We start from the raw sequence: 27,360 nt of genomic DNA, 5'->3' as shown, positions 1-27,360 counted from the left end.
CCCCCTTCAAAAGGAGAGGTGTAAACTTTAACACCCTATCATATTTGGACTTCGGGTGTGATCTTTGGTGGAAAACTTGGCACCTGCAAAGTGGCCTCAGCTTACCTAGTTCTCTTGTGGCTCCAGGGGTAGCTGCGAAAGCTCTGCCCTCAGTCTCACCTCTCAATACCTCAGTTCTCCGGATATTTTAGAAGGAGTGGCAAGAAGCACCTGCTCCAGAGCTACCCTTGAACCTTCGCTCCAACTCTCATTTTAAGGGAGTTGCTCGGCCAGTTTCCTATCTATTCCAAGTGTGCTTTATGAGATCCGGTTTCAATTCCCCTGTGGTAGCTCCCAGATCCCGTTACAATTCCCGGAGCTCCACGTGCGCGTGAGGAAGAGAGAGAACCAAGTGTGGGCAACAGGCTATCCAAGTTCTAGTTACCGGGGCAACCCCGGGCCCGGTGCAACGCCTCGGAACGCTCTGTGGCCCGCGAGCGCGGCGGCCCCTTTAAGAGCCGGGCCCAGGCTGGCCCGCGGGTCGAGGGAGTCCAGAGCGCCGCGCGCGTTGGAGGAGTTGGGAGCCGGCGCAAAAGTTTCCTCCCAACTCTGGCCCCGCGCGCCGCCGCCGCCGCCCACTCCAGCCCGGGGCCTGGGGCCGGCCCTGCCACGGTCGCCAGGGCCACCGCCAGAGGCAGGGCCGGGCTGGGCCGCACCCGCAGTTTCACTTTGGCGCGTGGAGCCTCCGTCTGCTCCCGGCCGACCCTCCGCGTCCCCGCGTCCGCGTTCCCGCCCTCGGCCTCCTGTGGGGCTGCGGGCAGCAGCCGTGGGTCCCAGCCCCGGAGGCACGCGTGGGTCAGCGTCGTGTCCTCCCCAAGTCCCCGGACGGAGGGGCTGCGCCCGGGGGCCAGGCACCTGTTCGGCCCGGCCCAGCGCGGGAGCCCAGGGCCAGGATGAAAGTGACAGTGTGCTTCGGGAGGACCAGCATCGTGGTGCCTTGCAAGGACGGCCAGCTGCGCGTCCACGAGCTCACCCAGCAGGCGCTGCAGCGGTACCTGAAGACCCGGGACCAGGTGAGGGGCGCCGCAGGGGCGGGCGTGGGGCGCGACTGTCGCGGGGCTCTCTTAGTTTGTGTCCTAGGCCACGCACCTGCCCAGCGCCTTGGACCAGGTGGCGCTTTTTATGGGGCTCACGTCACCCCCAGCGGCTGGTGAGCGCTGCCTGCAGCCACAACTTTCACAGGCTAATTTAAGGGACCCAATTGGCCCTGTCTTGCCATTCAGAGTCTTGAGAAGAAATGGCGGCATCCCACTCACTTGAGGGGTCCCTACACCTCCGCCATCTGAGGCCTACTCCCAAGTCCACACACCCACTCTGTTCTGTAAGACAGCCCCAGGTGTTTGAGTAGCAGGGCTCCAGAACCTACTTGCAGGGACACTGTGACATTACCCGCCATGCTCACCTGAAGTGTTATTTCTGATCCTCTAAGTCCCGCCCTAAGGAGGCTCCTTGGAGTTAGAGCATTCATTGATTGGCTCAAGAAACACCTCGAAAGTTATGTCTATTGGCGCTTTTAGAGTTCTCAGTTTGATGGAAGATTTTCCAGTGACCTGGACAGGAGGAGCTCCAGTGGGGATGCTGCCCTTATACCAGCTAGTGCACTAGGGTGTTTTCAGCTGAATGCCGCAGTTTCTATGAGTCATAGCCAATGAGAATGGTTCTGTTGGGTTCTAGGTTACTCCCAAAATAAGGATGACCCACCGTTCTGCTGCTCAAGTTTGGATTAAGTAAAAGTCATAAGCTAGCACACAAATGGCAGGACTCCAGCACTCTTGTCAAGTGTCTGGGTGACTTGTGGGAGCTCTGTTTTCTTCTATGGAACCTCTAAATGAACGTTCTGAAAAGCACCTTTAAATTTGTTTCAGTTCTTACATGGCCTGTTTTGTATGCTTCAACTTCCTCTCAAACAGATAAGCTACAAATTCTTGCTTTAGTAGACAACAGTTCTTTTAATATTTGTTCACATGATGCATGTTGTAAACTATAGTCAACAACTTGGTCCAATCTTGAGATGAAAAACTGTAATGTTAATGTCATATATGTTATCTAAAGTATAGAAATCACTTTTCTTTTTCCAAGTACATAGTTTAAAAGTTTAAACTACATATATTCATTTACTGTGTGTGTGGAGGGTGCACATATAGTGCTGTGCTTATGTGGAGGTCAGAGGACGCCTTGCCCAAGTTGATGTCATGTGGATGAAGATCAACATAGGTCTTCAGGCTTGGCGGCAAGAACCATTACCCACTGAGCCGTTTTGCTACCCCGACGTGTTTAATTTCGAGATTTAAAGAATACCTATAACTCTATACTTCACTTTAGAATTAGTGCACAGAAGAAATACTTTTGATGGGTACATGTGTATTTTACTTTGAACAGTCAAGAATTGGAGGTTAGAGAGATGGCTCAGCAATTGAGAGTGCCATGTGGCTGGAGGACCAGCACCCACATCTGGTGGCCCACATATACCCTTAATCCAACTCTGAAAGGAGCCAGTCTAAAAGCACCTGCACTCATGTGTGCATCTGTGTGTGTACATCCCCACACCAAAAAAGAAGGGGATGGGAAGAGAGTGGAGTGGAAGTCCTAAAGAATTACATATACTCCCTAGATTGTATTCTTCACAACAGAAGTGAAGTAGGGGAACGACTGAAGATACATATAAGTCAAGGTATGAGTCTAACCCTATGAGGGTTTTGTTTAGGTTTGTTTTTTGCTATTGCTACATTGGTGTGCTGCTTATTTTGTACGATTCAGTTAAAAATTGGGATTTGACCAAGTAAACCGTTATCTTTGAAATCGTATTTCACTGGCTTGTGAAAATCGATTAAGGTTAGCAGTAACAATGTAATCTACACAAATTATTAAAGTAGATTTTATGGAAGAATTGTTTACTGAGATGATAGATTTATCTTTTAACTCATTAGCAATAATGTATGTCCTCAAATCTTATACATTGAGAAATTTACTGTAAGTGTAGAAATATGTTGTACAGAGGTAATCTACAAGCATATAAATAATCATTAGAAAATAACCACTGATCTTTAATGGATTGTAGTTAGACCTTAAAAAAGGTGTTAAAAAGCCATTGCTACTCTGAACTGGAAGCATAATTTATATCATAGAACTCAGTGTAATTGCTTCGATCAGGTTACTGTTATTTCAGGATATTACATTTTTCTGTGTTTGCATTTATATATTAGTAAATGTGACATTTAAAGGTCACCCAAAGCTTATGAAATCTTTCTCATTTTTGAGTTTTAAAATTTCAATTTATGTAGAAAATAATGTTTTTCTCTTCTCTAAATATTCAATTCTTTCATTTTAAGGAATAACATAAGAATAAAACTTAACTAATAGTTAGTGGTAAGAATATAATTCGAAATGTCAAGAAACACTGAAAAATTCTATGCATTTATCCATTGGATTTAAAAATAATGGAGGGAGAAGAGTAATATCAAAATACAATCTGTATAACAATTTGTGATGAATTCACTTTCTATAAGCTAGGAAGAGAGATTTAAAGGGCTCATTTTTTTTTTTCTGGATAGCATGCTTAAGCCCTGTTCCCAATAATGACAGCTAATATGTACCATGCTTACTCCATGCACTATGCTAGTAGTTTTCCATGTGTTATGTGACTTCTCACCTCAACATCAAGGCCTAGACTTCCCTATTTTACCAATAGACACATACGGCATAGAGATTACTAGGGAACTGTGGAATTGCGCTTGAACCCAGGGGCTACATTTCTTGGTTCTTACTCCTAGCATTAATCACATAGCCTCCTATTTTGCTATTTGCTCATCTTTTCCAGTTTGTTTTTATAAGATGTTTTTTGATAGCTACTCTAACAAAACATCAAGAAATTTTATTTTTCTTATAGAGCAGATAGGACCCAGGGTCTCTTGCATGCTAATGGAGTGTTCTAACCCTGAGCCATACCCCTTGCTGCAATGCAGTGGTCACATTCCTCCTCATTGATTCTTCTATGGAACAAGTCCACATGTTATGGGGAGAGGTTCTATTTATGAAGCAAATCCTACTGAGGTTGCAGACCATCTATGAAAGATGCTCCTCAGCCTAATGACAAACAAAAGATGGGCACAATCTTTTACAGATCCAGCTGGAGGGAGATGCAATGGAAGAGAAACCTGGTGGGAACATGAGTTTCTTCCAGAGTTCTGAATAATCTAGACTGGAGAGAGGCTTTAAGGCAGGATGGAAGTTGTAGTTTCTAAGGGACAAAGGGTGACTGGAGCCCAAGGAGGCCCTTCTAGATGTTGTACCCAGCATTACAGAAGGAACAGCAAAGCAAGCTGGAATTTGTGGTATGTTGGAACCAGCTGAGTCAACAAAGATAAGGCCAGAAGTAGGTGAGATGCTGAAAGAACAGAAGGAGCTTTGGGGGAAGGCTTTCATTATGCTCTGAACTTGGGAGCATTGAGTTTCCTGTTTCTACTGGGTAACTCCTACTCTGAAGTTGAAATTGATGGAGAGGATAGAATTATGGGATGGCTTATCTTTGGATCCTGGTACTATATCAGTGTCTTGGGTACTAAATCCAATTTAGTGAAGTAGTTTGCAGAGGTGATTGTCTCCTTAAGCAGTCAAGGTGTGGCTCAGTGAGTAATTAGTTAAATTTATCTTCAAAATTACATGTCACAGGTGAATGGATAACTGAACAGTAACCTGTAAGGCTGTCAACCCTGGCTGAATATCACTTCTGATTTTTACATTTAGCATTTTAAACAAGACAGGTATCTTAATTTTTTTGCCAAGATTTTAATGATTTGAGTGTGGCGTGAACCTTGGGCACAGGTATTGTGAAGAGCACCCCAATGCCTAGACTAATCTATCACTAATCTCTTGGAGCTGGTGAACTCAAGACACTGTGTTATAGATGTCTGTAGATAAACTTTAATTACAGCAAGGCAGCTTTCCTTCTGTCTCCACCCAGAATAAATTCTTCTCCTAGAAGATACTCGTTATTAAGGTCAACATATATGCATATGCTTGGTGAGTTGAATGAGTTGAAATGAATAAAACACCGTAGAACAAGGACAAAGAGTGGTGTGTGGTGAGGAGTTGAATTAAATAGACAGTTGGGTAGTGGGCATGTTGGGATTTTTTTTCTATGTATCTCCCTGTATATATGAATAACCCTTGTAAATCAAGGTAACTTTAGTAGGCTTTTCAAAATGAATTTTCTTTTTCTGTACTTAGACATTTTGAATAATTTGTTCTCTAAGTTAACATTTTCCCAGAGCTAGAAAGTTAGATAAGACTAATTCCATCCTCTGATTAATTGTGGCATCAGGATCTAAGTGAATTTATACAATCATGAGATCTGCAGTAACATTGTGTGACCAGCCTAGAGGAATGGCGAGAACACTTGAATTTCTGAACTTTTCTGCCTTTGATGCCTTTTTGTCTGAATTGATCTTATGGTTCTTGGATACACAGATTAGTCTCAGTCTGAATTGGTAAAGCATTTTCTAATTTGCAGGGTCTGATTTACTTGTGGTTTCTAACTTGTGTTCAGTTCCCTCCTTCTCTGATATGTGGATATGTGATATTCCAGAGAGGCTGCCTCATCAGCAGGGCACATGCTCTCAGTTAGCTTGGGTCCTACAAACAGGGCTTGGGGACTTCTATGAAGTTCCTCTTAGGGTTATATTTTCTTATTGGGAAAGAATTTTGAGATTTCCTGTACAATTCCAGATTTCTGTCTTCTCTTAGAGCAAACCAATAGAATTTCTGATAACACTGGGCTTTGCTTTTCCACCAGGCAGCCACCAGTTAGCAAACAGATACCCGTGTTCTCTTTAGAAGGAATTACTAATGCTCCAGGTTTTATTGCCATCTAGCCAATTGTAAGGCTCAGTTGTTATTATCATGCTTAAATATTTGTTTTTATTTTTGTTTATTTAAAACTTTGTACTATATCTTAATTTACTGTATACCCATACATGTATATGTATGTATGTGTATATGCATGGGTGCACATGTACCGCAGTACGTGTACTGTAAAAGTCAGAAGACCACATCCAGGGATTGATAGGCATGTGGGTTTTGTCTATGGGCTTTCTCATCCTTAACCATCTTTCTTCCTCATCTTTATCTATTTCCCATGTCCCTCTGTATCTTTTTTTTCTCTGTCTCTTCCCCTCTCTCAACACACACACACACACACACACACACACACACACACACCCCTCCTTTGTGTGTTAACTAGGGACTTTCCTATTCAGCTCATTAGTACTCATCTAATCACTGTGTGTGTGTATGTGTGTGTGTGTGTGAGAGAGAGAGAGAGAGAGAGAGAGAGAGAGAGAGAGAGAGAGAGAGAGAGAGAGAGAGACTGAGCTACAATCCCAGTTTGAAACACCCAGTGCTGAGTTCAGAAGGCTTAAATTAATCAGTGAAATATTCATTCTCAAGCTTTTTGTACCATAGATCCCCTGTGAGGAACTTGGGCAAATGGTAATGTCAGATTTTTATGAGACTGTTTTCCAAAGGGATTGATAGTTAATGTCTCAGAAATCTGTTGTTAATTAGAGCTTTAGACTTCCCTTGGAAAGTCTAAAGCAGGGCGGCCCAATAGAAATTTTGGGGGTTGTGGATGTTGTATATTTGTGTCTAATAGGGTCTTTCTAGGGCCATATGACTATAAAATACTTGCAATGTAGCTAGTGGAACTGGGAAACATGATTTTAAATGTTTATCAGCATTCAGTAGCCTCATGTGACATAACCAAGCAGACAGCTAAAGTTCCATGTTCCTTGGATGTTATCCCTGTGCTGTTTGAAAAACATGGTCAAAAGCTTAGAAGGCAAGTGTCCAAACCTCGCTGGTCTTACAGATGTGTCTGCTGCCTCATTCTGATGAGAATTGTACCATGAGGAAGGATTTACCTAACGAGGAAGAATCTTCACTTGCTCTTGGGTAATACCTGGTGGTAGATGAAGCTATGTATACTTTATTTCAGGTAACAGGTAATCCTGGGGCAGTAAGAAGCAATGAACAAAACATTTGGATCATTTTCACTGAAAGTTAGATCTTCCCTGCATTGAATACTTCCCATAGCTATTCTTAATAGGTATTGGCTATTCTCAATCCCTTGGCCTACCCCCTCTCCTTCCTGTTAACCTTAGTTTGCTACAGGACTGAGCTAGGAGAACTCCTCCTCTCTGTTTATCCCATGACAAGATCTTCCAGCCACATGGCTCCAGCCTCAACCCCTTTCTGCCTCTTTGATGTTTTTCATGTGGATGTTGGGTGACGTCACACACTGAATGCATGCCAGTCTGAATTTCCAATTTTCTGTTCATATTCATCTCTCCCATCGTTTAACCCAGTTGTTAAAGGACCATGCCACCTTCCCAGCTATGCCAGGCAGGAATTGTCTTCCTCGTTAGTTCTTTTCCTCTAATGACCATATCCTCTAGTGACATACCTGCAAGTTCAAGTGGCCAACCTGTAAGTTCTTTTGACTCTGACATCATAGAATACTCAGAATCTGATCTCTCTTTTCTATCATTCTTTTAGCATACTGATACTTGCTTTATATTTTTATTTTAATCTCTCTCTCTCTCTCTCTCTCTCTCTCTCTCTCTCTCTCTCTCTTTCTTTCTTTCTTTCTCGTGTGTGTGTTTCATCAGGATCCATCCATTTTATCTTTTGAGATAGGCCTCTTATTAGACTCTGGGCCTTGCTCATCAGGCTAGGCTGGCTGACCAATGAGCTTCCCTTTCTGCACTGGCATTACAAACATACATCTCTACATATACCTTTTATGTGTGGGTTCTGGGGATCAAACTCAAGTTCTCCCACTTGCTTGTGTCAAACACTTTTTACCAGCTGAGCTATTACTCCAGCTCTTATTTTTTTTTATAGTTTGCCATGTCACTACTGTAGCACCCTCTTCATTCTAAAGCTAAGCTCGTCATTTATAATTTTTTTTTCAGATTGGGCCAGTGTTTTATTTCAGTTTCATTGATGGCTTCCATGTCTCTCAGACAGCCTATAGGGTACTATGTGGCCTGGGTATCAATGCAGAAGAAATGCACTAGCACAGCAGGTATAAGATTGCTATTCTCAGAGGACTTGCTTGCAAAGTTGACCTTTGGCTTATATCTAGGCCCTTAGATTTGTGGAGTGGTCTCAACTGTTCACTGCAGAAATGGCCTAGTGGCTAAGATTATATAAAACTGTGCAGAATGCCTAGTCTTTGTTTTTTAAGTGGGGTATGTGTGCTGGAATTTTCAAATATGTTAAAGCAGAGGTTGTCTTTATGCTCAGCTCAATAGAGCCTTGAGTAATGAATGTCATTGGTAGTCAACACTTCATACATGTATGGTGAATTCCATGTTCATATTCATCTCTCCCATCGTTTAACCCAGTTGTTAAAGGACCATGCCACCTTTCCAGCTATGCCAGCCAGGAATTGTCTTCCTCGTTAGTTCTTTTCCTCTAATGACCATAGCCTCTAGTGACATACCTGCAAGTTCAAGTGGCCAACCTGTAAGTTCTTTAGTTACTGAAGGCACATCATCTCCATTGGAAAATCTTTGCAGCTTGCCCCTAGGCTCCTTCTGACTTCTTACTTTTTCTTTTGCTAATTTTTCTCAGTGTTCCTCACTGGTAAATCATAAGCATGTGTGTGACAACATGTGGAGTCCTTTTTGTGAATCACGGAACCTGGACATGCTGTGGACTCTGACATACATTCTTGTATTTCTCCATCACCATCCTCTATCACTTATCCATTTTTTACTCCGCCCCAGCTACACTGATCTTTTTACATGTTGCCAAGCTTTCCAGACAATCTTCCCCCTCAGGTGCTGCTTTCTCTGAAATACTTTCTCTTGGTTCCATATCTGTCTACTTTCATATTCACACAATTTCCCTTTGGGTCTATACAGAAAACTTCATTCCTTCCTATTCTATTTACCAAATGTATTATCTATTTGCAATGGAATATTCAGTTTGTAAGGCCCCCATAAAGGGAGGACCTCACCCAAGCCTCAGGAATTTGCGGCCACCCATTAACTCATAACACACCTAACTTGATGCAATCAGCAAGAGGTATATTTTGATCAACATGTTGAGGTCAAGACCTGAAGCCCACGCAGGGGCAATGGGGTTTGACCCCTGGGCTTTGGAGACAGAATTTAAAGCCAAAAATCACAACTGGGGGGGGGACAACCCAGGGGGAGTGAAGGACAGTTATTGGAAAGCACCTGTGGAAAGTACCAGCCCATTATTCAGTTTGTGACAGGGTCCAAGGAACAGTCATGGGGAACATTTTGTATAGGCTATTCTCTAAGAGCCTATTCGTAACCAACCATCTATCTTGTGGTCAGCCAAGTTCCTGAAACACAGAGCTCACGACCAAGCTGACCTGCACTCTTGGTTCTGCTCAGTCTGCTAGGAGTTTTTGAAAAATTTTAACCCTTTCAAGTTTAATAAATAGAAACCCTTGTCTATTTCATTCATTGCTGACCCTCCTATCTCCTAGAAGAATGCCAGGCACATAGCAAGCTGTTCATAAATTGTTTGATTTGTTGTTTTAGCATGGATCCATTACTATCCATTGTAGTTACCTCCTTCTTGATTTCCAATGCCCAAATACTCCAAAGCATAATTTGGTAGAGTAAAAATTTGGACCAAGCACATAATAAAGATCTGGTGTGATTGTTTTTTAGGTCTTGGATATTTAGGATTGTGTCTTCATTCATGTACTTAATTGCTTTGGCTAAGTAGATTGAGTAGCTGGCTGCTACTCACCTGCCTGGCTAATATGTCTTTGGCCTTGGTTCTTGTTACCCACTGAGTTTCTTGCATTTTTCTATGTAGTTATTCTCAAAACCTGATTATTCTTACAAGTTTTTCCTTATGATCTATATAGCAAAATGGCAACTGAAGGCTACAAGGAAACAATAGGTGGAAGCAATAGGGTATTCATAAAGCTTAAGCCTTCAATAGGCATATTCTTACTTCTGTACACTATCAGTTAAAGCAAATCATAGGTCCTGCCTCAAATCAAGAGAGAGAATTGCATCAGGAGCTAAATACTAGGACACATGCTCCATCAGATTGTTGTCACACCATATGATGATGGAGATGTGAGGATGAAGAGATATGAGGATCAGTTAGTCTTTCTGCCTGTATAAAATTTGCAGCCAGATTTGTCTGCCTAGAAACGGTATAGTTGAATGCTCATTGGAAGGGAAGATATTAAAGCTGCTTGGAAGGACGATGAAGAGGCAGCAAAATGGTTGAGGGAGTTATGAAAACTTGAGGGAAGGCCATGGAAGAAGTTTATTGTAAAAAGCTAACTTGGGCCAGGTTGTGAAAGACCTTAGGGACTGCCCTGAAGGATTCTAATGCTTTCACTTATCTTCTATATTAGAAATTTACACATATTTTACTTAATCTAATCAGTCTAAACTATTTGTTTGAGCTTAAAGTATGGCACTGTGATGCTTCAGTTTGGCAGTGATACTTGATGCAATCTAGAGTCACCTGGGTAGAGTCAGTCTCAGTGAAGGATTATGTAGCTTAGTTTAGTCCTTGGTCATATCTGTAGGGAATTATCTCGATTATGTTACTTGGAGTGGGAAGAACTGTTCTGACTGGGGAGGTGGGCACCGTTCTCTGGAAGGCATCTTAGATTGTATAGTAGTAGAGAAAGCGAGCTGAGTGCAGCCATGCATGTGGTAATTCATTGCTCTCTGCACTTGATCTTGGATGTAAGTAATGTGATTAGCTGCTTCAAGCTCATCCATCTTGTCTTCCCCTGCAATGATGGTGTATAACTTGAAATTGGGGATAAACCCTTCATCCCTTAAGTTGTTTTGTCAGGGTATGTTTTATCACAGCAACAGGAAATTAAACAGAAACAGGGGCTTTCAGATAATTATATAATGAATTAAATATCTGTGTTAAGAGTATATCACATGATTCGTTACATAGGTTTTCACACTTTCCCTAGATAAGCTATTCTCAATAAGGCCATCAAGACCTGGTAGCTAAAACTCAGGTAATTTTTAGTTCCTATTGATGATGCCCCACCCTTTCAGACTCCCCTTTAATTACATAGGATTTTGAAATTTTAATTTAGCCTTCATAGATACCCACCTTCTTACATGCTGCTGCCCACAAAACATTGTTCTCAGTCTCATTTATGCCATTACTTTACCTGATCACAAATATATACTTCTAGCTCTGAGGTTATTTTACACCTAACATCTCCATGTCTCCAGACTTTGATGAGTGTGCCACATTCAGTAGAAATCCATGCTCATCTCCAGGAATCTGCCCGCCACCAATCTGCTTTGTCCTGTTGTTCTACACGTGGTTTCATGGTTTACCTGCTTGGACTCTTCAGAAACCTTGAAATCTTTCATTTCAGGATGTATTAAACTCTTTCATCTTATATCATATGTTCATTGATTGCCATGTTCCTTTAGAGTGTGCCTCTTGGATTTGCTTTCTCTGCCATTCCATTTCACATTTCTTCTGTGGTTAATAACAACAGACCATTAACCATTCCCTCTATTTCTAGCCGCTCCTAAGCCCTTTAATCATTCTCCACCGAGGACTTTATTGTACAAAGTTAATGACCTCAGCAGCTCTGTTAGCAGTTTTTAATGGTTCTCTACTTTTCAGTAAATACTGACCATTCTGTCTACAGCCTTTTCTTTTCTAGGCCCCCCTCCTGCTGTTTTCCTTTTTGCTGTCACATGTCTGACTTTCCAGAACTTCCCATATTTATGATTTAATTTAGTAAAAAACCCAGATTCAGAGCAAGTTATGTCACTAAGGGATTCTCCTCCTGGGTGAAAGGATGTGGGTGCTGGTTCACACAATCCTTACTCACTGCTGCTTTTGCCTTCAGAGTTCCCCACAGAGCCTCTACCTGATGCCAAGTGATGAACACAGTCTCTGGAAACACTCTTGGAGGCTTGAGGCTTGGCTGTGTATTAGCGGACCTCACTTCTACTGGAAAGACTGGCCATGGGTACTGGGTGTGAGGGACATCCAGTATGGCTGTAGTTTGTAGCTAGGCAGGCTGTGCAGCATGCCTACTGTCTTTTTGGCTTTTCTTGCTCCCTTGTGGGTGAGACAAGAACAGGGAGTGTGTCTTGCTTATTTTCCTGTCTCTACATTTAGCACAGTATCTGATGCACAGAATGGACACTAAAAATGCTTACTATATTATACCAACCTTTACATTTCTTTCTTTTATAAAAGTGAGGTGACCTTGTCGTCAGCATAGTGTTTATAAGTTTGGAATTGTTATATGTAGTAGCCTTTTCCCCCCTGAAGTCCAAATGCAACTTTTCTCTTGATTATCTTCAAATGCCTCATCATATCCGCATTTGCTGTAGGCAGTCGTTTAGTGGCCCATTATATCTGCTGCACTGATTATCTTAAATAACAGCTTTCCATTCTCACAGGTTGACTCACTTCTCTGAGTTTTGAGGCTGAATGCTTTGCAGTTCTGATTTCTAGTGAAGCAACATTATAATGATTTTTCTTCACAAACACAGGTGTAATGCAATCTCATATTCAAGCAATGTTTGATTTTCAGCATTGTATCCATTAATTTCATGTTGATTTTTTGGAATGATACTAAATTTCATCAGTTTTGATGGTTTATCTTCAACAGGCATGATATCCTTGAGAGTTGCTAAAATTAGGTCTGTCTCCTGTTGCTGGGCTCAGCCAGCTTTCTGATTGCAGGACTCTCACTTTGTATTTCGCTATGATGCAATTGCTGGGTATCAAGAGACAGGCTGGTTAGAAAGGTTTTACTCTCAATTTGGTCTCTATCAGATTCAGTGCCAAGCATTGTTCAGATAAGAAAAGCCAATGCTGCTTTTTTTTCTTCTTCTCCTAGGTTAGGGTATTAAACTTCCATGGTGGTCTGGGACCAAGTTAGTGTGGAAGCAGTTGACAGAAGGGTACCTTCAAGTCTTGGCTTATCTCTCAGCAAGAAGTGAGGAGCCATGCTTAGAGCTGCCTCATTGCCTGGTTTGGAGTAGAATGAAAGGCTATAGGGAATTGCAACCATAGATGCTTATATTGGTATGACAGATATAAGTCATTATTCTTTCATAGCAGTATGAACCCTAGAAATGGTGACCTCTAAACAATAATGGGACCTGGCCTGCTTCTGCTGAGGACTGGAGAGTTATGGGGTCTGTACCTTTAGAATGAAGGGAAATAACTGTCATCTCTTAAGCCTGTATAATATAAAAGCTGTGTATTCACAAGGCCTCTGTTAGGTCTCCATGTAGGAGACGCTCAGTGACAGTGGGTTAGGAGAAGTCAAGAGAGAGAACATTGGGTCACACAAAAATATTTTGTGCTTGAGATAAAGGTTGATACAAGCCCTGGAAAGTTAATGGAAAGAAAGACCAGAGCCAGGAGTGTAAATAAAGAGTATTCTGTATGATTTAGGGGCTGGAGGAGTAGTGGGCAGAGGGAACTTGGCTTTGAGCAAAGGAAGTAGGGAGTTGAACATTTTTTGCTCTGGGAGCCTAAGGATTTTGAGGGATGATGAATACTTGGGCAGGGGAACAAAATGGAAAGATTACATGGGTAGCCTCCTCTGTCCCAGGGGAGTGTTTTTCTTTTTGAGATGGGATATCACTGTAGTCCACTGGCTTTGAAGTCATGACAGTCTTCCTGACTCAAACTCTTGGGTGCTCAGAATATAGGTATATATTACCTCCTGAAGAGGTGGGAATTTCTTGTTTGTTTTGGAGAAGTAGGAAAGAGGCCATTTTCTTAGGATGCTTGCCTGAGGGAGTAGTAAGCACTAGGCAGTACACAACCACGAGTCCTTTGTTGTGACCAGCAAAAGAGGAATCCACCCTTCTGTGCTGTGGATGGTTAGCTCTTTGGCTTACTTTTCTGTACTGATAGCTCTGGACTTGAGGAAGGAGCTGACACTGTGAGGGTAGAGGGGAAAGGGAGGGGGAAGACTGGCTCAGGTCTGGCCGTGGGAGTCCAGCTGAGTAGAAGTGACAGGTGAGCAGGTAAGATTTGATGCTCAGAGGAAGTGTGGAGTTCCCTGCTTCCCTGCATGTGGTCAGGGCAGCATGGGTGGACCTGGAGAGAAAACAGTCTTTCACACACTCAGGATTCAAAGACTTCCAGTGTGTGCACCTGTGCTGTAACCTGTGGGGCTGGAGGCACACAGATAAGAAAGATGTGGTTGGTGACCTTAAAGAGCCCTCTGTGTTGAGGAAAGGGAGACGGTTTATGAGAGCCAGCCTGAGATTGTAAATCACAGGCTCATAAAAATGCCAGTCTTGTGTATTTCTGTTTGGTATCATATTAGAGTGTTGCTTCAAGGTTGAGATTTGAGTACAGACGTGGGAAAAAGCAAAGTGGTATCCAGAAACAAAAATTATTAGATTAAGTTACTGGATATATAAACTGTTTTAGTGGCTTTCAGACTCTATCTAGTCTCAGTGACTGGAAAGCCTGGTCTCCACCTTTCTCCAGTTCTATCTCCAGCACAGGGGCTAGTCAGCTTGGGCCCTTGTCCTTTGACTTTTTACTGGGGTCAGCTATTAAAGAGAATCCAGCAAGAGAACAAAGGTCAGGATTCTCCCTCCCTGCCAGTTTACTGGGGGATGAGCCTGTCCTTTTCTTAAAGGCCATAGTTCATGTCAGGCCACTCACAGCTTGTCCCCTATGTATCATCTGTGTTCCTCAATATCCTTGGGTCCAAGACAATGGCAAGGGTTCACCACTATTCTGCATACTATCTCCTGAGAACTGATATCTGTGATCTCTGGCAACCTTTGTAAATTATTTCTTTGTTAAACTTCTAAGTGCCTAGTTTGAGAAAATCATCTGTTTTCTGCTAGAATTTGGACAGATGATCACATAAGAAGTAATGCGTTCCTTCAAGACTCAGTACTCACACCATCTACACCCACATGAGACAAAAAATAAGTTCCCTTACTATAAATTATACTGTTTGGTTTTTATTCTCTTTTGTTTGTTTGTTTGGTTTTGTTTCACTTAAATAGAAAAGTAGTTGGTAAATACATATTAAATCGATCCTACTGCATACTAATTGGTTAGGACATGTAGTTTAAAAGCCAGTAGATTCTTAACGTTTGATGTTTAGGTACATTAAATGGATCATCAGGCCAGCTGATTAGAAATTCTCACAGCTTTTAGTTCTAATTGTTTATAGATTAAATTGTTATGCTGGAGTTAAAATTTTAAAATGAAGTATTGAAATTATTTTCTCCATGGATTTTAATGCCAGTCCTTTATATTTAGAGGGGATACCTGTCTTCTGTGACATAGAAAGTGCTAGCATATGAACTATGAGCCATCTTAGCCAGTGCCCATATGGCTTGATAAACTCTTGGAGAAACTGAGTTCTCCTTGTCATCTCTGATCTCTTTTGTGTCACAGTAATAGTGATAGTGATAGTGATAGTGATAGTGATAGTAATAGTGATAGTAATAGTGATAGTAATAGTAACAACATTTTCAATGTTAGGTCTGGATTACTTCACCGTGTAGCAGAGAGTTAAGGAAACGTGAGCTAGCACTGACTTAGTTCCCTTGCTGCTCAGAAGAGGGAGAACCCAAAAAGGCTGGAATGGCTAAATGTGAGAACTGGATGGAGTTAGGATAGATGGAGTGTCTGTGTCTGAGATAAGAGGGAAGAGGAGGGAGTGCTGCCTGTGCTTCAGACTGCTGCTCCTAAATTCCCTTCACACTCACAAAGAGTATTTATGCGAAATATTTCAACTTACAAATAGAAATTAAGACAGAAATTAAAATTATACTTAATTGGGTTCAAATGACTCCATTATAAGTTAATCTCTCTCTCTCTTTAAAAATAAAAATAACTACTATCAGAATACAAAAAGACACTCAGAAGTATGGTCTGAGGTAACTTTTTTTTTTTTTTTTTTTTTTTTTTTTTTTTTTTTTTTTTTGCCTTTGATGTCTGGATTATTTTCATATATGCTTCTCACTCAATCCATTCAGTACGCTTCAGTTGAAATGTATGAAGCAAGTCCAGCCTCACAGCTCCATGTAGCTGGGGAAGAAGGGTGCATTGTAAAGGCATCCTCACATAATTAGACCAAGGATTTTTGTAGTAATTGATACTTTGATTTCTCATTCTAAAAACAAATATATGCAAGTTTATACAAGCCACAACTTTCCCAGACTGTTTTTGTTCAAAGTTTATGAACCTTCAAATGTCAAAATGAGGTTGCAAACTCATCTAGAGGCTTCACTGGAAAGACTGGCGCTCATGAAAGCCCTTGGCAGAACTCATTCCTGCAGCTGCAGAGCTGAGGGCCCTGGCTTCTGATGGCTTCAAGTTGGAGGCCAGCCTTAGTGTCAGAGGCCATCTTCCTTTCCTGGAGGCCACCTGTGTTTTCCTGTCATGCAGGCTCTCCCAACCCAACTCTTTTCTTCATCTTTAGAACTATTTGGCTAGCAGGATGGAATGTTAGCCAATAACAACCAAACTTAAAAGTTAGTTGCAGTATGGAACTGGAAATCATTGGAGGGTTATTTTCGTATTTTATTACAGTCCAGTACTATATATTATTATTTGATTAGATCTCTCTATATGTGGATTGTTTCATCGCCTATATTATTTGTACAACATAATAGTTTTCTTTGTGGTATTTTCATGCAAGTATGTAAGTACATATATGTGGTATTTTCACACATATTTACCTCATATATACACTTTTCCATACTTCCCCTTCACATTGGTCCCCTTGGTAGCCCCCATTTGGTTATCCCTCCTTCTAGTAAGATTTGCTCTTTTCTCTGTTTATCTTCATCTTCCATATACAGAATTCATATTCGTGTCTTCTCTGGCACTAGAACAGTGCTCAGCAATTTATCTATTTATTTATACCCGTGTTTATCAGGGGTGTTTTTCCTCCTTTGACTCTAACAAAGAAAGGCTTTGTTAGACATAGTTGTCTAGGTTGATAGTGCTGCTCTCTCAGGGCTCGAAGTATATAATTTCTAGTCTTCTTGGTTTGCAGTGCTTGTGCAAAGGAAGCTACTATTCTGATGAGTTTGCCTGTATTTGTAACACAGTGTATTTCTCCTGAAGCCTTCACTATTAACTTTGTCCTGCAGTCTTAGCACTGTAGCTATAATGTGATATAGAGAGGCTTGTCTCCCGCCATGTGTGTGTGGCATCCTAATGGCCTCTGGGACTAGATGTTCATCTTGTTCCCAGCACTTGGACCATTTTCTGTGACTATTTTGTTTGGTGTATTTTCTCTGGGTTTAGCTTATGCTTTATCTCTTTTTCTGTACTCCTAACTCACAAGTTGTTTTTGAATGTCATTCCAGAAGCTTGTGTGCTCCACTTACACTGTATTATTTTTACTGCTGTATGTATGAATGAATATCATAATTTGTCTGCTTCCCTACAAGCCTTGGTGTTCTGACTTTCAATCCAGAATATTGGTGAAGCTTTTGATTTAGTTCTGTTTTTTTTTTTTAACTTGCTGAGATTTTAATTTGCAAAATTTCAATTTGAGTTTTTGTTTATTCAGAATTCCATCTATCCATTGAGTTGAGTTCTTTTACATCCAGCATTGCGTTCCTTATTCAGTATGCTCCTCATTTGTATCCTCATAGGGTATTGATCTGTATCCACTCATTTTTTTCTCATTTTTGTAGTTATTCTTTTAAGTTCTCTGTAATTCCATCCATTCTTTACCATAATCATTTACTGGGAAATGGGTGCCTGTTGGAAAAATCATTTTGCTTTTATATTTGTGTGTGTGTGTGTTTCTGCATTGGAATTTGTTCATTTGAGGCCAAGTGCTGACTAAGAGTTTTAATTTCCTGGATTCTTTTAGTTGACAGAGATGCTGGCAAGGCTGAGGTGCAGGTTCTAGAATTTGGATGTAGCCAACTAAGTGCCCGCACACACTCATGGCATAAGTGGATTCCCAGTATCACTGAGAAGAGAACTAACTACAGTAGCAGCTGTAAGAATAGTAACCTTCCATGGAAGTCAGTAATAATCAATTAAAAATAGTTAATAACACTATAATAATAACACTATAATAACAGCAGAGAAAAAAGTGAGGATAATACTGAGTAAACTAAGAAGATATTGAGGACTAAGGACAGGAGTAGCAAAAAAGGAAGAAGGACACTAGAAAAAGAGACAATGGTGAAGGGGAGAAAAACATGAAAGAGGGGAATAGACAAAGACAGAGAAGATACAACTAGATGTAAACAGTGATTTCTATTGCTGCACAAGTCGGTTTACTAATACCTTAACTCTCATTGGCCTGTACACCATGTTTATTTAACAACAACAGAAATGATGAGTAACAATCCTGAAGATGAGGATGGGAAGGTTTGTCTTTAGCCAAAATCCCATGTAGGACAGACAACAGTAAATAGGAATAAAATGTAGTTTTCTCACAATGGAAATACTGTAAGTCTGTTCTTAAGCTTTCTTAATATTTGAGATAATCCTGATGAGAGGGTGCATATCAGTTTCCTAATTAAGATTTCTTTGAAGCAACAATTACAATTATTTAGAAGATTGAAAACGTATGGTTTAAATCTCAGCTGGCTTTTGGGGCATTCTATGAAGAATATGATTAGACAAGAAGCAGGAAATTGGTCTCCATTGAATTATTTGATCAGAGGAGATGATTGGAATTTTACTAATGAACATTTGCTTTCAAAGTTAGGCACATCATTTTATACTTTATAACTCTAACACACTATTATTTACAATGGCACACTAAAAATACGAAAAATGCACCAAGAAGATTTAATTTTTTTCTCATCATCTGTCCGTTGAACCCTGAGAGTGATAGATCTGAATTTTAACGACAGACAATGTGAGGGGCTGCCTTCTTTGTGTGCATTCACAGTTTACATATTTGGGTGTTCTTGTAAAGAGAAATTCTAACACTGTCTAAGTGTCTGCAAGTATGTAACTCATATCTGCTATCTTTTTAAAAGAAGCTAAGGGTTGTGATCACTTATCTTGTGACTATGTAGATATCTTACAACAGCACTGTATTTGTATAGTATAAATGTTTGCATAATATTGTATGTATATCATCGATGTGCAGGTTGGAATTACATGAGAAGATACATCGCACACAAGTGTAATAATTAATTGAATGACAGACACACATGTGATTACTGTCTGGAGATGTGACTGTGTCACTGTATTAACATCTATAGCAGGTATTCTTGCATGGTGCTGCCTGGCATTTTTGGTTCTGTTTTAGTAGATAGTGTTATGATACATTAGTATATGACTATGTAGATAAGTGTTTTTAAAGAGACATTTTAGTCTTAATTTCTGTTTTCTTTAACATCAGGAAGTATACAATTGTGGATTTTGTTTTGAATTGTTCTATGTAGTTACAATGAAGGTCAGTTAGGTCAGTTGGAGTGGCAGGGTGAGTGACATGAAAGAAGACTTCCCATTTGTATTAATAGAGGGTTTTCATGAGAACACATGTCTGCATTTGGCCATTGCTTTGGTAGCATCAAGGGTTAAACATCATCAAGATGGCACCAAATATAGACCTCTTCCTCAGTATTTCTTATTCTGACTCCTATTAGGAATTAAAATATTGGTTTGAGATTCTTAAAGGGTGTATTGTGGTGTTTAACATGGAATCCAGCATGATATAATAGTATTGCTGGAGACTTGTCGGGTGAGCCAAATATTGAGATCTTTTCTTAGAAGGAAAAACCTAAAAAGAGAGGAGATCTTCTAGATGAAATCTGTGGAGGCATGAAGTATGCAGAAAACAGTAAGCTCAATTCAGTGAGCAAGCAAGCATGTTGTCCTCTGGGGCCTATCTTGCTGCAGCTGGCATAGGCAAAGGTTAAAGGATTTTGCTATGTTTATGAAGGAGGGACCTTAAAGTCTCTAATGAAGGTGGTCTGTGCCTCACCTTCAAAAGTTGATGCCAATTTTAGAATTGATTAAATACATTGTTTTGAGCTTCCTGCTTACTTAATATGACAAACTTGAGCAGGCAGAATGAAACTTGTCAGTTTATCATGATTTCTGTGAGGATGGACTGAGGGGCTCAATCTCGGAGAAGAGAGAGTTGAATGACATTGTGATTTGGGGACCTCTACAGGATATTGGGAGTCTTGATTGGCTGGGCAGGAAGAGTAACTAGGAAAATGTCACCTAAGAGAAGGCTTTCAGATATATCACAGGGGCCCACAGAAAAGATGTGCTCAACATAGGAAAGCCAACTATTGAATAAATAAGCTGCCAAACTGAGCAAGCTTTGTACAACCTGCTGGTGTTAGTTCTGGCTTCTGTAAATTCCGCTTCTGTGACTTAGGCAGCAGGTATGACAGAAGGGCCACCGACATTCATTGCCTTTGCTGGCATAGGCAAAGAGCAGAAGTTAGGTAGACCTTGAAACTTCTGGGGAGAGCACTGGGCTTTGTCCTTGGAACCTGAGGCATTGCCCCAGCTTCTCTATGAATAAGAACTAGCTCTGGAGGTGCGGACAAGGTTCTTGAACTCTTAAGACCTAGGAATAGACACGCTTATCTCAAAGGTTCCTCCTCCCCAGCCATAAAAATGTTTTATATTGCCAGATTTATTACTTTCAAGTATTCATTCTAAGTGCTAACTTCCACCAGCTGCCAAGGAGTAGCCTTTCAGGGGCCTATTATGATGAAGTATGATAGATGGATGATTCATTTATAATTAACTGTGTGTGTCTCCATACAAATAACCTTGAGCTCCAAGCTTCTCATCAAAGCTTTTCTCCCTTACATAGGCTTACACACCTAGAATTTTGTTTGCAGCTTTAATTTATTTGGAAAATAAAGTTTGTATTATCTCAGTCTCACCAAAAGTTTATTATATCACCAAAAGGAAAATGCTTTACTTTGTTTAGTGGTTTGTTTTCACTCCACCACAGCATTTTAAGTAGCAGAATGTATGCTTAAATGTAAACTATATACAACTGGATGAGCAAGTAACCAGAGAAGTACTTAATTCACAGTAAGTTATTATGAACTGTGAAATATTATAACATGACCTAAATAAAGGGTTAGGATACTACTGTCCTATGGTTATTAGTCCTGTCCTATGTGAGCTGTGTCTGTGGTTGTGTGGATCTATGCAAGATGCAAGGATGGGCAGAGTGTTACGTGGTTGGTGTTAGGGTGAAGTAGGAGGGAAGGAACTGTGGAGAAATGCTTCTCAGAATACAGGGAGCCCTCGATTCTAGGAACAGTGTCCCTGGTGCTCTCAGATCTTAACCCAGAAAGTGAGTTGGTGGTTACAGTGAGAAGTCTCTCTGTCACTGTAAAGGGAGGCTGCTGTTTGACCTGTGCTGTAAGGCACTGCATCAAAGTCCAGTTAAGAGATAATTTGATGTTGATCAATTATAAATATTCGTACAAGCACAGTAAGTATATGTTCCCCTCCCCCTTACAGTTTGTTAGGTATTCTGCTCTCTGAAGAGATGGGCTGCACATGAAGATGCTACACAGATCCACTTACGTTTGAATAACTAAAATGCTTAGAGTTAGCTACTCTTTCACAGAGTCAGTATTCAGTCAGTTGGCAAATGTGTCTGAGACCTTGGAGCTGTAATAAGGATGGTAGTTGCTGCCCTCTTGGAGGAAGTTTAATTCTGACATACATGCCATTTAAAAAGGATCTTGTCAAGGAATGGCCTTGGAAATGAATGCCCACTGTGGGCTTTCTGAAGACCATCCACAGTAGATGAAGCAGGGACTCCTTTGCTTCATTAAGTTACTGGCTCAGAAGAGTCACAGAAACCAAATGTCAAATGGATGACCAAGGACAGCCTAAGGAGGCTGGCTAGTAGCTATGCTATTCCAGTCAGTTTATGCTTCCATTTCCAGTTCAAGGCATCCTGCTTCAAATAGGATGTTGTAATGAGAGGTTAAGGACATTGTAAAATAAGTCTGCTCTCCACACCACGAGGTCTCCATCCCTCCTCTTCTATACTGGTTTTCACTCACGATATATTTACTACTGGAATGACTTTTCTGTGGTGGAGATAACCATAATGATAATGGTAGCAGCAGTGGATTGATAGGACCTAACCTCCACAGAGCATACTGAACTTTAGGCAGTTTGTATGCATGATCTCATCTGATGCCTTGTGACAGGGTGGAGGGGTGCCGTCATTCTCTCCTTCCAGACTAATGATGTCATTAAGACTCAGGGAGGTTAGATGACTCTCCCAGGTCTGTCTGTAGTAGAGGAAGAGATGGTCACTTATCTGATCTTTTTTCTGTGTATGTGTGTGTGTGTGTGTGTGTGTGGATGTGTCGACAACCTCTGTTCTTGTCACCTGCCAGCTGATACAGGCTTTAGTTTATGGTAAATACTTGCTAAATAGAAGCTTCCACTCTGAAGGGCACTCATGGGCCCTGGTTTCTCCTTGTCCTGTTGGCATGCTGTCAGTACCTCTCCAACCCTTGGGTACTGAGGCATGACCGTGCAGGTCACGGTTTGTCCTTCAGCCTCTTTCTCTGCCTTTTACATTGTCATCCTTGGCTCTTTGTTTCTGCAGCTCAGCACTCTACTCAGCTTCTGCCCTTGGGCATCACTGTCTTCCTGATATTCCTGCCACTGTGGATGATCCCTAGGCCTTCCCTGTTCACTGCAGCTCTTCCCAGAACAGGGTTAGTTCCTCTCTTTATCCCTCTAGAGTCTCTTGTAAAGTTACCTGCTGTTGCAATGTCAGCTTCAAAGGGTTAGCCAACTGGGCATTTACATTATTTAAATTGCTCACTCATTTAGTAGCAGAAACCCTTTTTGGTAGATGTGTGGGCCCAAGACTGTTGTTATCTTGTTCTCAGGGTCGTTTTGCTATTGTATAAAGCATGACATCAGAAAAGTGCATTATTGCACAAGTGATTGTTGACTGCAAGCAAAATACCTTATTATTCTCCCAAATCTTTATTTCTATCTATATGCTGTCTTTTCCTGAAGGAATAATGCTAAAGTTCTCTAGGAAGCTGAGCTAGCAATACTTTGTAATTTACTGATACTATTTACTTAAACATTTATATTTTGTGTTTTTAAATTTAGTGGTTTTTAAAGAATTCCAAAAGAAAAATTGAACCTTCTGCTATCATATTGAAATAAGATTCATAAGAGAATAAGGGTCTCAGTTTTAGATTCCACCATGTATGGATAATACGTTGTTATAGACAGACAGATAGATGCAGTGGTTCTTTGTGTGGGCTTTATAGAGTATTGCTTAGATGTAAATAAATAGTCTTCCTTAATGTATACCCACTGTTTCTTTTTGTGTGATACGGAGCTATGGTGTTTGTATGAAAGAGTAAGAGATGCAATTCTGAAATCGTCAGACATTGTTGGCTGTATACTAGCAGCCCACATGTCTTCATGCCCCCAGTTCTTAAGAAGATTATGAATTGGTCTGGCTGTGAAGTAAGTCCTCAGAACCTGCTTAGAGTTCAATACTGACTTTTTCAGGAGACACTTTTTAGAAAATCTCAGTAGTTCTTTCCATTTGTTTATTTTTGTTGGAAGTTTTTTGTTCAAGCCTCTAGACTATGGAGGGCATTCTACTCTGCTTTAGTTACTAGATTTTCATGGATGACCATTCACTTGCTGATGTTGAACATCATTATAATGGTTACTCAATCAGAAGGAGGCTCAGCAATTTCCTATGAACTGGCTTTTAAGTCTGAGTCACCAAATATGACATCTAAGACAGTCATGCACATGACTTCATTATAATATATATATGTACATATATATATATATATACATACATATATATATATATATATATATATATATATATACACACACACACAGATTTGGAAGTTATGAAATGGGGAGCATACTTGTTCTTAGTTTTAAAGACATTTATGTTACAGTTGTGGTAAATTCTTAAAATAGTAATTACATCTTGTTTGATAAATTCTAGATATAAAACCACTGCCATGAAAACATTTACATACTACCATACAGAGCCTAAAAGTTATTTAAATAGTTTGGAAACTGGTATATTTGGCTACCTTTTTAGTTCAGGGAAATATAAATTATTCATCCCCTGACACTGATGCTAAACAAGCAATTTCAATTTATACTTCCAATTTAGACTCAGGTATTTTTCTTTTTCTCTTCTTTCCTTTTCTCTTTCTCTTTCTTTTCTTTCCTCCTCCTCCTCCTCCTCCTCCTCCTCCTCCTCCTCCTCCTCCTCCTCCTCCTCCTCCTCCTCCTCCCTTTTGAGTAAGATGGATGTACTCTGCAAATGTTTTGTGTGCTGCCATCTCTGCTGGGGACACAGTCACCTGCCTGCATCTCTCCAGGCTCAGCTATGGGGCTTACCAGAGTTTCGCACACCAGGTCTTACTGAGAATATGTGTTATTCTAATAACTTTTTCATGCATAGATCAGTCTCTGGTCTTCAGTTGTTTCTGGGGCAGCAGACTATCATCTTTTCTGGTTCCTTAGTGTAAAGGTCTGTAGAACTTCAAGCCTATTATTCATGTTCCCTGACTTGATCTTTTGGGTTGTCCGAACCTTGCTATGGGAAACCTTGGTATGTAGATCTTGAATTCTAAATATTGACTCTGCTACTCAAATATTGCACTCCTTAAATTTGAATGTCCACAAATTTAAATTTAAATTACACAGTCCAGATTAAAGACCTATTTCTTAAAGCTGAGTGTCATGGCTCATGCTTGTGCTCTCAACACTCAGGAGGCAGAGGCAGGCAGATCTGTGTGTTCAAAACTAAATTGTGCTACATAGCAAGCACAAGGACAGCTGGGTTTGCATAGTAAAACCTGTTATAAAGAAAGAAAGGAAGAAAAGGAAGAGAAAAAAAGCCAACCAAACAAACATAAATCTTATTTCTGAGACACCCTGTACTTGTATCCCCCATTCTCATTTTAGAGTCACTTAAGATGCGTCTAGATTCTAGTTTATACCTCTGTACTGACACTATCTAGCCTTTGGTCTGATTTTTAATTTTTTCTTTAAAAAAGATTTGGCTCTTACTAAAGTTAGATGTAGTAGCTTTAAGGTACTCTGAAGAGAATTACTTGCATCCCACCAGCAGCTAGGGCACCTTTGAAGACACAGGCCAGCCTTAATTTGTACCACATGAAGTTGTAGTAGATCCCCTGGAGCAATAAATTGGCTTGAATGTGTCGCTGTGTGATCTGAGGGAGAAAGGGTGGGCACAGGTAATGGTGGCTAGTGTCAAATCCACTTTTGATATGGTGTTATGTCTTGTAAACCAGTGTCTACCTGGATATGATTATATCAAACCTCTTTTCAAATGAAAAGTTCTTCACATATGAAGCTGATGTTATTTGCCTGTGGTTTATAACATGTCAGTAGTAGGTGTGTGTGTCTGTGTCTGTGTGTATATGCACATGCTTGCATATGTGTGGATGTATATAAATAGGTTAGATGATATAACATGCCACCTTTTCACAGTATACATATTTAGTTTCTATACCCCACCCCAAACCTGTTGGGTTTCTCAGGGATGGTTGGTGTTTGTGTCACCTGTAAGCTCCCACTTGCTTCTCTCACAGTGTATTTGGGATGTGGCTGTAGTCATTGGTCATGGATCATGACAACAATAAAAAAATACAGCTATGTTTGTTGGACACTTCTGTGCCAGGAATTCGGTGGCATTTTTAATGTCTAGTTTTCATTTCTTCTGAGCTAGAGCATTGACTTCCCATCATAATTTTGACACAATCATTTTAAAATAGGAAGTACATATTGGAAAATACATATTTAGATTATTAATCATACCCTTTCTTGGGTTTGGGTGCATATATTGATCAGCATGTATTGTTTTTATTTTTAATAGGGAAATATAAATTACGTATTAAAATATCCTTAAAATTCAAGCTACCTCTAGCAAATACTTTTGATCCAATGTGGCAGACTCTTACTATAGTATATGGCCTTATTCATACTGCTAATGATTGCTAAGTAGCGGATGAGGAAATCAAGACACAAATGGCTTACAGATGGGACACTGGTAGCAGCCAGCACTTACTGTACAGAAGACAGTTGTAAGGTTCATCTCTGCTAGCTGTTTTAAGCCTCTGTGATCACCATTGTTTTATAGGTAAAATGGGGTTCAGAGCTTATGCATGTAGTCAGCTGACAAGGGCAGATCTATGCTTCAGCCTCATATCCAGCTGTGTATTGCACTCTGGAGTAGGATATAGATTTAAATTGCTTCCTACTATTATAAAATATTCTCATTTTTAGATGATGATAAAAGAGTGATTTATTTAGGTTAGTGACCACTGTTTGGTGTTGGTTTCACCCTCTAAGACACTGAAGTGTCTAAAGTCATTTTTGCTTCTCATGAGGGATGAAACGGTCCTTTTGGTATATTAGAGAATGAGGGTAACCAAAAATCATCCTACAGTAAATTCTGCCTGTGGCCATGTTCTGAATAGTGTTGAGACCAAGAAACTATAATTTGGAGTACTTTGAACATTTTTAAGTTATGCCAATGCTTTATACTAAACAGTGAAAAGGAAATGGATTAGAGGTGTTACTATATTTGTTTAGAGAAGACCTTGTATTTGCACACTCTGCTCTGTAGGCTGGATTCATTTAATTTTAAATACTGTGCGTGGGGAGTACTCAGAACATCATGTAAATTCCAGGCAGAAAGAGCTTTCAGTTATTAAGGGGACATATCTTTAAGTCCATTCCTATAGCTGGGTTTGATGTACTGTGTAGAGCTGTGTCTGGGCTTCTGTGTGGTGAATATGTCTTTGTGTATAATACTTTCGTGTGAGTGGGCTATTAGAATTACCTCATAGGAGATGACTTCTGCCAGAATTGAGAACACAGCAGGTAATGTAGTCACAGGAGAGGTACAAGCATGAGTAATTCGTATCTCGTGAGAAAGATGTAAGCTGGTTTATGATGATGATGTAATATTTGGGTGCTTGATTTATCACCCCCATCTCCAAAGTGCAAAATCCCAGTAACTAAGCAGGTTATAAAAATTCAGAGTGTGTCTTGGAAGTCTGGTCTTCTCCTAAAGTAGGCAAAAGTGTTACCTTTGTTCTGAGATGTAGCTGCTTGTAGATGTTTCCAAATATTAAAGTCAAGAGTGTGACCTGTGTTCCTTACGGCAGAAAGTTTCCAGATGCTTATTCCACAGCAAAACAGAGCACACAAGTGTCATCATGAAGTAGGTACAAGAAGGTGATGCAAGGGAGTGCTGAGGTAAGGAAGAACACCAAAGGAGGTAGT

General features: G+C 40.5%; 1 protein-coding gene across 2 annotated transcripts in view; it reads left to right on the top strand.

The window, feature by feature from the left end:
• Window positions 1-510: 510 nt before the first annotated feature.
• The window catches only part of Pard3b (par-3 family cell polarity regulator beta), a 960,833-nt gene continuing 933,983 nt past the window's right edge, over window positions 511-27,360 (top strand). For both annotated transcript variants that reach the window (XR_013109510.1, XM_034497678.3), the window contains exon 1: window positions 511-1,052. Coding sequence is in view for 1 of the 2 variants with exons in the window: in XM_034497678.3 (XP_034353569.1) it covers window positions 933-1,052 (120 nt within the window). In the remaining variant the exon portion in view is untranslated. The remainder of the gene's footprint in view (window positions 1,053-27,360) is intronic.

Source organism: Arvicanthis niloticus, chromosome 3 (assembly GCF_011762505.2).
Source record: "Arvicanthis niloticus isolate mArvNil1 chromosome 3, mArvNil1.pat.X, whole genome shotgun sequence".
In the NCBI taxonomy this organism is placed as follows: Eukaryota; Metazoa; Chordata; class Mammalia; order Rodentia; family Muridae; genus Arvicanthis; species Arvicanthis niloticus.
The sequence above is the reverse complement of the archived record's forward strand: the minus strand, read 5'-3'. Positions and strand labels throughout refer to the sequence as shown.